General features: G+C 38.4%; 1 protein-coding gene across 6 annotated transcripts in view; it reads left to right on the top strand.

Annotated features, from left to right (window-relative positions):
- The window catches only part of LOC121303091 (dedicator of cytokinesis protein 8-like), a 59,166-nt gene extending 51,422 nt beyond the window's left edge, over positions 1–7,744 (top strand). For 5 of the 6 annotated variants that reach the window (XM_041233551.1, XM_041233532.1, XM_041233560.1 and 2 more), the window contains 5 exons: positions 1,464–1,700; positions 2,257–2,400; positions 3,487–3,593; positions 3,950–4,120; positions 5,637–6,167. In XM_041233551.1, the coding sequence (XP_041089485.1) occupies positions 1,464–1,700; positions 2,257–2,400; positions 3,487–3,593; positions 3,950–4,120; positions 5,637–5,685 (708 nt within the window). In that variant the 3' untranslated portion in view covers positions 5,686–6,167. Of the gene's footprint in view, positions 1–1,463; positions 1,701–2,256; positions 2,401–3,486; positions 3,594–3,949; positions 4,121–5,636; positions 6,168–7,573 lie in introns of those variants that run through there. The other variant, XM_041233542.1, reaches the window with a different exon arrangement.
- Positions 7,745–12,041: the final 4,297 nt, after the last annotated feature.

Raw genomic sequence — 12,041 nt, 5'->3', positions numbered from 1 at the left:
GGGGTTTTGTTTGAAAATGCCAGCACAGGCGAGCAGGATTTATTCAGACAAACAGAAAGAAAGTAAAGGTGGTCATGTGACGTTACCAGCCATGGTAACGCACAGAGGACACATACAGCAAGCTGTAGAAAAGGCAAAAAAAAAAACACAGTACAAAAAAAACAAATAAAAGGTGCCAGGGACCCGCTCCAAGAACTGTCTACACTGTGTCACTCTCACTATACATTACATGGGATGACCATCCCCTAAACTAACCTACTTATGAAATGGTTTTCATACGATGACTCCTGCTGCTTCATACGGCCTTGGCTGGGCATTGCCTTCACAAGCACCGCTTGCAGTTTCAGGATTGCGTAGCTGTCATTCCTGCAGAGGGGACCCTCTCCTCCCGAATACACGCAGCTGCCCTCTGCAGCACGGCGTTGCAATCATTACAGGCATCTCCACTGGATGTTTTTATGCTGACGGACACTCAGTCAAGACCCGCCCACCTGCTGATTGAGGACCAGCACAGCCAATCACTTGCTGCCCTTCCCTTCAACCAAGCCTAGCAGGCAGCAAGTCTCAACCGAGCGCCCGTCTGTAAACAATAATTTAATCAAACAAATCAACTCCAGAAAGACACACAGTAAACCCACTTCCACATACAAATTACACCAACACTAATTCCCACTTGTGCAGGGCAATCACCCTGCCACAAGGTCTTTATATAAAATTTTAAAAAAATAAAAAATGGAAACAAGACACAGTAAACCCTGGTACTTTCTTTTGATTTAAAACAAGTAAAATGGGGAAAGGGTGAACCAAGCCATCAGTAAAGAGTCATATAACTAAAGTGAATCATCGTTAAAAAACTCAAAAAACCTAATTTGTGTGGCTCATTCTCAGATTTGCTGTCTGGAGAGACAGTATTTGCTGGAGTAATTTGACAACTAAAACCGTAGAAAAGATTGATTAACTTGTTTCAATTGTGCAAGCACTTAAACAGTAAAGGATACATTTGAGGATTTGTAGATTTATTTGAAGAACCAATTGACTATGGACTGCTTTCTGGTACACTTTGGTCAACAAGCGATCATTTAATTTGAAAAGTACAACATCCTTTTGCTACAGTGTGATGCTTGAAACATCTTCATATTCCCAATTAAAGTAAAAAAATCAATAAAATAATAGTAAGCAAATAGCAAAATGGTTTCCAGCACAATAAGGGGAACCGTGATAACATTGTAAGAAAAAAAGGTGTTTGACTTTAATTTCCTTGGTGTCACTTCTTTAAAGGTATACTCATTGAAGCTTTTCTCATTTGTCGTATTGGTAGAATCACACTCTACTTTAGAGCCAGCAGCATAGTTTCCATGCTGCAGCCAAACTGAGCTCAGTAGAAGTATCTGCAAATACTACAGATTTAGTTTAACAATTGGTTAGGACGATGATGCTACTTCACACTATTGCTTATTTCTTAGGCCTACATTCAAATTACATTTGTGGAGGCATTCTTTGACGAGTACGAAATGAAAGACAGATTGACCTACTTTGAAAAGAATTTCAACCTGCGGCGGTTTATGTACACCACCCCATTTACAAAAAGTGGCCGTCCCCGAGGGGAACTCAATGAACAATACAAGAGGAAGACCATCCTTACCACTCTGCACGCCTTTCCATACATTAAGACCAGGATTAATGTGATTCAGAAGGAAGAGGTAAGAAAAATGTACATGTAGTGATGCTCTGCAGTAATTCGGTCAGCTTGTCTTGCCTTGGCACGTAAAGCATTGCATCAGAGGTTTTGAAAAACTGACCAGGACTACCAGGCAGTTTGTTTTCGTAGTACCAGAGTCCAGAGAGTAATTGGTCAAACTTCACAAGTGGTACTGGTGGTTCTCCTGTCTGTAAGGTGCGATTTTACGTGCACTTCTAATTCTGTAATATTTGAATCTGCAAGGTCACACAGTGTCTGACTCTCAGGGGAGCACACTTGTAATAGTATTATTCAAAGCCTGTAAATAACAGTCAATTTTTCAAATAAATGTTACAAAATTGTAGGAAAAGTATTTTTTTGTACAAAGTATTACACGTTTATTTGTTTAGCACTGTTTCTCAACATTTTTCCCCTCAGGTATGTTGTCAGTAATGGTTGTTTTTTGGTATCTGAGATGCTGTCATTTTGATCAGGCTGCAAGGGCCACTCCCTGCCAAAAAAAATAAAAAATACTTGCCAATCGGGTGCCAAATTTCCTCTCATCTATTTTGCTCCAGTTTGACCTCACCCCCATTGAAGTTGCCATTGAAGACATGCAGAAGAAAACCCTGGAGCTGGCAGTGGCCACCCACCAGGAGCCCATTGATGCCAAGTTACTACAGATGGTCTTGCAGGGATCAGTGGGAGCAACTGTTAATCAGGTATCTCCATTGTGGTACACTGTATTATATACAGACAGGTCATATGGTCTGATCTAGTAGCCAGAAACATATTGACATATAGATACAGAAATGTAAGCTGTGTTTTCTTATACAGTAGAACCTCAGAGTTACTAACACCTTGGGAATGTTGGTTGTCTGAAATGTACAGAACTCTGAAAATCAGTTTTCAGTGCTTTTAATAAATGTGTACATGTGTTATTTACACCCTCAATCTGGCATATAATACAGGGATACAGCACAGTAATGCAATACTTGTATTGTTATAGTTCTAAAGTCTTTAAAACAGTACTATACATGAAAAAAGGCTCAATCTAAGTTACCATTGAAATTGTAATTGTAGCAAAAAGACTTAAAAAAGATTTAAACATCCAGAAAAACATGCGTTAACTTAATGCTTGTTTCTATTATATTTTAAACTAAATTCATTCATGCAGCTTGTTCAGTCTAGACTCCTTTGGCCCAAAAAAAATAAACAAACAAAAAAAAACAACCCGTGCTTTGTTTTAAGCTAAAATGCTCTTTGTACAATTGCCCACACTTGCTTTGAAATCTGCCCCACTTCTCTCTGGATACATTTATAGATAGTCATTTTGCCTCCTTCATAACTAGCACACTACTTATAAGTGCCTATCCAGTTGCATTGCACGAATGGTTAAGTGGTTGCTTACTTCCATCTTAAAGGGGGTGTTCGGTTGACCGGTTAGCTCATAAGTTTGGTGTTCATAACTGAGGTTCTACTGTACTGTAATATTTTTTTTTTATGTACTTATAGGAAAACTGTAGATGAATTTATGAGTGGCTGTTCTGAAATGCTCCTAGTTGTTTTGGGTACTGTGAGGCACCTGTGTGGGTGTTAGGGTTGTGTATAACTCTTGGTTGTGCGCTGATGATGGTGTGAAAGGGTCACAGCCTGTCAACACACACAACTCCATACAGGTCTAAAGCACAAGGCAGTGCACATTCCAAAAGTAGAAAACTTGACTTGATGCTTTTACTTGTGTAAAGTAGCATCAGTTGTTTCTAGATCTGGGAGTAACTCATCTTTTTTTGGTCTACTTCTTCAAGGGACCACTGGAGGTAGCTCAGGTGTTTCTGAATGAAATCCCAGGAGACCCAAAGCTCTTCAGACATCATAACAAACTGAGGTTGTGCTTTAAAGAATTTATCATGCGGTGAGTTATGCAGCATTATTAGTGCAAATATGTGTCCAAATCCCAACAATATTTGTTTGAGTTCATAAAAATGTATTTTTCATCAGACATTACAACCGCCACAGTTACTGGGATACAGAATATTCCAAAATGTACTGTAAATTAACATTTACTTGGAGTTATAATTGAATTATTCACTTGTTAAGAATTGTTATTATTAGAATATTGTTAGAATTGTATTATTGCTAGCATGCATTGTTGGACAGTGTACTGCAGTAATATATTTTAGATGTAAAGGTTAACATGTAAAGAGTATCCAGTCAGGTATCAAAAAGGCTGCATTTTCAAACGATTATATATATATATTATTCATATAGGTGTGGGGAGGCAGTAGAAAAGAATAAGCATCTGATTGCTAGTGACCAGCGGGAGTATCAGCAGGAACTGAAGAAGAACTATATTAAACTGAAGGAGAATCTGAGACCCATGCTTGAGAGAAAGATCCCAGAGCTGTACAAACCTTTAGTCAAACCTCGCGTTGAGACCAGGTGAGAGATAAAACTAAGGAGAAAAAAAATGTATCTTATAGCTTATCCCCTATGAAAAATATTTCCACAGTAATTTCAATGTTTATGCTGTGATGTTCTGTTTCAAGGCTGGGATCAGAGCAAACAACAGCCCAACCACAATTAAGAACTCAAGCAGTGTATGTAAGTGGGCCAATGAAGAGGTTTCTGAACTGTCACATTTCAGAAAAAAATAATTGTGTGTCTAAAGCAAGTTTATGATAACAGCAATAAAGAGTACTTTGATTACCACCATCTCTGGGGCTTATTTTAATGCAGTAGTGCTTAATAAAACAATGTTAATGCTTTCAAATGAGAAATAGCTATTTGCATCAGTGAAACAATATATTATTATTATTGATTAGTTTTGCTAGCATAAAACCATTTAAACAGTTGTATCCTGTCTGTGAAACAACTCTGTGCCTTTGCGCTTGCTTAAAAAAAGGGCCCTTTGATCTTTGTTTACTACCCAGGTGTGGACTGTATTGTTGACTACATATAGAACAGGCAAACCCATGTTTGATATTGGAATGACATGGCGCTTACTATTACAGCCTGATTTCATAGGGCAGATGGAAATGTATTGTGATATCTTGGTGTAACAGGGCCAGGAGCCCTGCACATGAAAAGGGGGCAGGGCAAAACCCTACTTGTATATTTGTTTTGTATTCTTCTTCTTCTTCTTCTTCTTTACATATGACGGTAAAAAGCCATAGTTGTTATTGTTTGGCGAGGACAAGCGAGGTGCCGTCCGCCATGATGTATAGTGTTTTTAAATACCTCGTGTGAATTTGTGACTGTCAGCTAGTAATTACTGAATTAGCTGGCAGTCACGCATAATAATGATACCTGTTCAGACTACAGCCGAGCGGAAATGAGAGAATTAATAGCCAGTTAACCCCTCGGCCATGATGTAAAAGACTTGCAGCTTTGGCTGCATGGGGTGAGTGTTCGAAAGGAGTAATGAGGGTGAGTAAGGGGGAAACCAAAAGAGAAACTAAAAGAATACGGACAGTGACAGTAACAGTAATTTGCCCAGCCTGACCTATTTGTTTTGTGTGTTTTTTTAATTAAAATGTTTTATTTTGCTCTCTGAGCAGTGTGTTTTTGTTTCAGACTTTATTTTATTTTTGTTTGAAAATAAACTTACTTGTTTGTTTTTCTTCCTGCATTCTGGCCTGACATCATCACTCTGCCATCCCTGTCACACTTGTATACTGTTATTTACTCAAAACATTTTCTAATTTTAAGATTTCTCATCTCTTGTGAATAGTGACCCTGTTTGATGCAGTAGATGCTTTGAGGCTCATCATTCCTAATGATGCAAACTGTACTGTGACAGTAATGCTGTAGCCTGAGATCCCTGCCTGATTGAAAGTTACCAGTCCGTAGAACGTCACTATAAAGACACTGCTAATAGATGTTAAAACATGTTTTTTTTTTTTTAATGTCTTGGTGTTTCACCTTTGCTTTCTCTCTTCTTCTCTGTTACATTTAGGGAATCATTTAAAAGACACAGTTTCCGAAGAACTGCTGATGAAAATTAATGAGGTGAAGAGCTGTTTTCCCCAGGTTCACTGTCTTAATTGAAATCACAACATCAGAGATGAGAACAATTTGATCCCTTACTTGCGGGAGCTTATGGCAGCAAAGGGAACATGCAAGAAGTGCTTAATGTTTGACATTGAACTTAATTCTGATGAAAAGTTAAGCCATTACAAGCTGTTGCCACACACTTGATAATTTAATGGAAACTTTTATGAGCTGCCTACAAATTACACTAGCATAGCCTTGGTGTGAAGCATCTTATGATATAGCACATGCGTTTTATAGCTCTGTGGCCCTTAATTATCTGGTTTCAGAGCTTGGTGTTCCTCTTAATAGCTGTTTTCAATTGTAAGATTTAAGGGGTTTCACATAAGGACCAGTGACTGGAAAGTACATGTATATAATAACACTGTATAGACTTTTTTTTTTTTTTTTAGCTACATGTATATTTGTTCCTGTTTTTAGTGGACACACTTGTAATTATTTTATTTCTCAACTACTGTAGAATATAGTTTTAAAAAGCAGGTCAATATTATAAAAAGAAAATGTGTATATTGCTAACAGTTTAGTGTTACAGTTTTTTTTTTATTCAAAGAACAGCAAAAAAGAGAGACCAAGCACCCACTCGCCAATACATTCTAATAATACCGATAAAAAATGAGTTTCATAATTGTAGAACATAAAAGTCAGTCCTATTTTTATACTTGGATTTACTACTTATTTTGTAGAAAAAATTGATTGTTACCCTTCCATAGTTGGTCAGAACTAGGGTTAAACATAATAGGGTTAATAGTTGTGGTTTTCCAAAAACACTTTCAAAATGCAAATTAGTGAATGTTTTGTTTTTCAACTTGCCCTGTATGTTACATTGATACGGAGATGTAGTTTTAATAGCTGTATTTGTATTATGACTGAAATGATGTCAGTACTGTTAACTGTGTGATTTTAGAGCCATATTAGTGTTATTAGGAGTGTCTTACAGAACAAATATGATACATTTTAACAAGATTTTAGAATGGAACATGCATGGACATGAAAAGATCCAGAATCGTTACAGTTAGGCAACACAAATAATATTTTCTTACAGTCTGTTACTTCATACCAATTTGCTGCTTTGTTGTAAATCAGTGGGTTTTTTTTTTGTATTTTAAGCACTGGAGTCTACTGTGTTTGCACATATATATAACTAATCTACTTGAGAAAAAATATTTCAGCATGTCTGTGGATACACACACACACACATATAATGTTTACTCAAATGTTACAGTATCTTGTTTAAACTTGGACCTAACCTGTACAAAATACACAAGAATAAATACAGCTGACATACATGAGATACCATTTCCTAGTTCACGTCAGTTTCTTCAAATGAGAACATGAATATCAGATTTAACATGTTTTACTTCTTCAACAAAGTGAAGAAAAAGAGATGGCAACTTTCCACTGCAGCTTTCTGAGACTGGGGGATCAGTAGAGATGGGTGTTGGGGGACTGTAACAGAGAAAGAATGATTCTTGGTGTTAGATCTCCCTCCTGACCTGTGAAGGCACTGTGTAAAGGGAACACAGTATAATGGACTGGAAGGCCTGATAATTCATTCCCAGGGTTCGGCGAAAGTCGGCCATATAGAAGGGGGGCGGAGCTACAGTACATTAAATCATTAACCTGGAAGGGAAACAATGTGGCATCCGTGGATTGGGGGAGCAGTTCCACTTATTAACCAAGGGGTTATGGCTGATGGTATGTATATAAGGGGACGCAGTGAGGTGATCTGTTCCTTGTGATTGTTACGCTAATACCGAAAGGATCTGTGTTACATAAAGAACCTTGAGTGTTTTGTTTGTTTTGTCTATCTGTCTAAAACGTACTGTTTTGTTTGTTTGTTAGATTAGATGGCTAACACGATCCGGAGCTGTTGCCCACGGCCAGCACTAAACCCGGACAACACTGCACTACGTGTTCACCAGTGTGAACTGTACTGTCACCACAAGCACTACAGCACTCACTTCGATTGGTGACTGTGTTTGTGTTTTGTGTATTATTTTGATTATTGTTTATTGTTTACGGGACTGCAACCCTCCTTTTTTCTGTTTGGTCATCAGACCCCTTGGATTTAAAAATAAACAGAAATAATTTCACCCGTACTTTGTTGTTTGTCTTTTTATTGTTGGATTACTGCAGCTGCTCTACACCTGTGCACCACTTACCATTTTGCCACAGGGACCTACAGCTATGGCCAAAAGTTCTGCATCACTATATGAACACTGTATTTATTTAATGTCATGTAACCAAAGAAACTACAAAATGATATCGCAAAAGTCTACCAGAAGCCATAATAGTACTACAGTATTTCATGTTAGATTTTGAAATGTCACCTTTTTCAATTATTGTCAGTTTTTTGTTTGTATATGGAAACTACAAAGCAGTATGTAATTCAATATGTTAACGTAACGTTCGATTTTATGAAGCAAAATTTGTTAATTCTATGGGATTATGCAAAACGTTTTACCATAGCTATACATATACAATATATGTACATAGGTCGATATGTAAATTCAGTTACTTTTTCATAAGATTATTTTTTAAATGTTCCTTGTTTATGGGCTAGTCAATTTAAAGAGTGGGCACTGTACCTTCAGTGCAGTACTTAATGTAAAGAGCATATATGTGTGTATTCATCTTCATGATAAATTGAAAATGAAACATGATTCAAATTACTCCTTTCGCATTTGCTTTTGTAACCGGGTGAAATGTTCCAGACAGTAAGAGAATACAGTTGGATGCAATAAATAATATATTTAGATAAAATAGCATGAGTCTAAAAGCCCAGCAGTTTTGCATAGTTGTTATGCCATTAGAAAAATACAGTGATTGTTTTCTAACCTATCCACCGAGAACACCAGGTGTCTGCTACAGTCAGCAAGATATTAACTCATGCACATGGGATAGAATCTACAGGGCATGGCATAGTATCTGGTGGGCACAGGATAGTGCCTGGTGGGCATGCCAGACTTTGCCGGCTGAGGGGGCTAGAACAAAACATTTTTGCAGAACAAAAAATTGACAGGGCTTCTGACGGGGTAGACACTGCCACTGTGCATATTATGTTTTGTATTTGTATAATTATTTAAAATGCAAGGCGGACGAAAATCTGCCCATTACCGTTATTATTTGTATTTTTGTATTTAGTACTCTCATGAGAATGCGTGACTGTCGGCTACTGATTATTGAATTAGTTGACAGTCACAGAGATTTATAAATCTCGTGCAGACTATGGCCAAGGGGTTAATAAGATAATAAATAACCAGTTAATCATTCAGCCATAATTTAAAAGACCTGTAGCGTTGGTTGCTTAGGGAGTGTATTCAGAGTGGACAACGGAAGAATAATCAAAACAATTGCTACTCGTGCTGGAAGGACTAGCACAACACTTGTTTGGGTCAGTGTTCTGTTTTGTCTGTTTCTTTCGGCCATCCAGCCGTTTATTTTGAGTGTTTTGTTTTTGTTTAAACCTTTTTATTTATTAAATAAAACGCGCAATCACCCCAGCACTGTTGTCTGTGTCCACAGTCTTCCGGGTCTGACGTCACCACCAGCCATCCGTGTCACAAGACTAGACCCCACTTTGTGCGGACACACAAAATACATTTGAACCATTTTTCGTGTCAAATAAGCGGACCTGTGTGCACAGCAGGCATTTAAACGTGTGATGTATGTATTTTACACTCAAAAAGGATAACAAAAAAGTGAAATTATATGTTTTCTTAAAAACAGCATGAACAGGAACATCGTGCGAGCGACAGCGAGTGGGAGAAGTACAGGCGTGGAAAAGTACAGAGCAGTTTCGAAGCAGAAAGGAGAAATTACATCTTGAATTGCTTTAATCAGAAAAGAGAGGACATTGGGGAAACACAGCAGCAGCTCAAAGTCAAACAGCCGCGTGTGTTTTTCTGATAACAAACAAGCTGAAACTCGGAGCAGCTGATTCAAATTCAGCGCCGTTTTGAGACACGGGCGAGGGGAGGAGCCAACAGCACAGCAGAACAACTCAGTTAAACGAGGCAGTCTTCCCAGCGACAGCGAGTGGGAGAAGTACAGGCGTGGAAAAGTACAGAGCAGTTTCGAAGCAGTTTGAAAGCAGGTTGACAGCTGCCGAAGAAGCTAAACTTCAAAAAAAAAAAAAAAAAAAAAAAAAAAAAACCTCAACATGGTCTTCAAGCCAGTAATCTGTGACACCTGCTTGATGTGGGAAATCTGAGAAAACCCAGCGGAGCTAAACCAAGTGTGCGTAAAGTGCCGCACGATCCAGGATTTGCATAAACTAGTAGGTATGCTAGAAATGGAGCTGGAAGAAGTGAGACAGCAACAGGATCTTGAGGAACTGGCACACCCACAATTCATGGAAGTCTGCATCACCCCTAACAGACTGAAAGCCACCAGGGAGATAGAAGGTCAGAACAGCTGGGTTCAGGTAGGCAGAAGCAGGGAAAAAAAGAAACTTCCTCAAACACAACCACCAGAAATCAAAACAACCAACAGATTTGAGTCACTTCAGAATTTTGATGAGCAGAACCAACAACAAGAGAATGAAAGGAACAACATCCAGGATCCCATTGACAGTGGTGACCAGACAGCAAAAAGAAGGGAGGTCATGATTGTTGGGGACTCCATATTGAGAAACACAGCAAGTTCAATTCGCAGTTTGGACCCCCTTACTACAACAGTGTGCTGCCTTCCGGGAGCCTCGGTCAAGCACATCACTGAAAACGTGGACAGGCTCCTAGAACGAACAGGAGACGACCCGGTAGTAGTCGTCCACATTGGTACAAACAACATTGGAAGAGACAGACCAAAATCCCTGCAAAACAAATTCAGAGAGCTAGGAAGGAAATTAAAAGAGAAAACCAAAACTGTGGTATTTTCTGGTATACTACCCGCACCTTGCAAAGGACCATATGGACAGCTGGAAATAATTAATCAAAACGCATGGCTGAAGACGTGGTGCACACGGGAAGGCTTCACCTATCTTGATCATTGGACCACATTCTACAACGAGGACTATCTGTATAGACGGGATGGACTGCATTTAAATAACAAGGGAACTAGTCTACTCGGAGAAAAGATCCTCGAGCAGGTTCGGAAGCATTTAAACTAGAAAGGAAGGGGGGAGAAATCAACAAAAAAAACAGAAGGGAGACCGCATCAAAACAAGAACAACAACTCAGGTAAGACAACCATTAAATGTATTTATCTAAATGCTAGAAGTATCAGAAACAAAATTCTAGAACTTGAAGCTACTGCACTAACAGGTAACTATGATGTGATAGGTGTTACAGAAACGTGGTTATCTGAGAGTGATGGGGACGAATATAATATTTGTGGGTATACACTGTATAGGAAAGACAGGCAGGACAGAAGAGGAGGAGGGGTAGCGCTATACATAAGAAACAGTCTTGAAGCCCAGGTGTTAAACCTGGACAAAGAAAATAAAACCGAATCAATATGGGTCAGAATAACAGACAAAAATTCAAAAGGCATAATAATAGGAGCATGCTATAGACCGCCAGATTCAGACGGTGAGCACAATAATCTGTTATACAATGACATTAGAAATGTGTGTAGCAAAGGAGAAGCCATACTAATGGGGGATTTCAACTTCCCCCAAATAAAATGGGAAAACCCAGTGGGTAGCGCGAAGGATGAAATAGAAATGGTGGAAATGACAAATGACTGCTTCCTAACACAATTTGTCAAGGCACCCACTAGAGGGGAGGCATGCCTTGATTTAGTCTTTTCAAATAACGAAGATAGAATAACTAAAACAGAGGTCAGAGAACCACTGGCAAACTCAGACCACAACATGGTCTCATTTGAAGTGTTTTTTAAATCCCCAAAAGTAAAGACTAAAGCTAAGGTTTACAATTTTAGAAAAGCAAACTATGAAGGTATGAAACAGAGACTAACAGAAGTAGATTGGAGTAAAATAGAGAAAACACCCACAGAAGAAGGATGGTTGTTCTTCAAAAATGTAGTACTAGAGGCGCAAAACAATTATATCCCTAAAGTAGACAAATCTAAATGTAAAACTAAATTGCCAAAATGGTTTAATAGATCAATTAAAAAAAAATATTCAGCGAAAAAAGGCACTTTACAGAGCATTAAAAAAGGACCGAAAAGAAAGTTGCAGAAAGAGTACACAGAACTGCAAACGCAAGTCAAAAAGGAAGTTAGAAAGGCCAAGAGAGAAATAGAAATGAACATTGCTAAGGGAGCTAAAACCAATTCCAAAATGTTTTTCCAATATTACAACAGCAAGAGAACATTCAAAGAGGAGATTAAATGTTTAAGAGATACA

The sequence above is a fragment of the Polyodon spathula genome, chromosome 2 (genome assembly GCF_017654505.1).
Source record: "Polyodon spathula isolate WHYD16114869_AA chromosome 2, ASM1765450v1, whole genome shotgun sequence".
NCBI lineage: Eukaryota > Metazoa > Chordata > Actinopteri > Acipenseriformes > Polyodontidae > Polyodon > Polyodon spathula.
The sequence above is the reverse complement of the archived record's forward strand: the minus strand, read 5'-3'. Positions and strand labels throughout refer to the sequence as shown.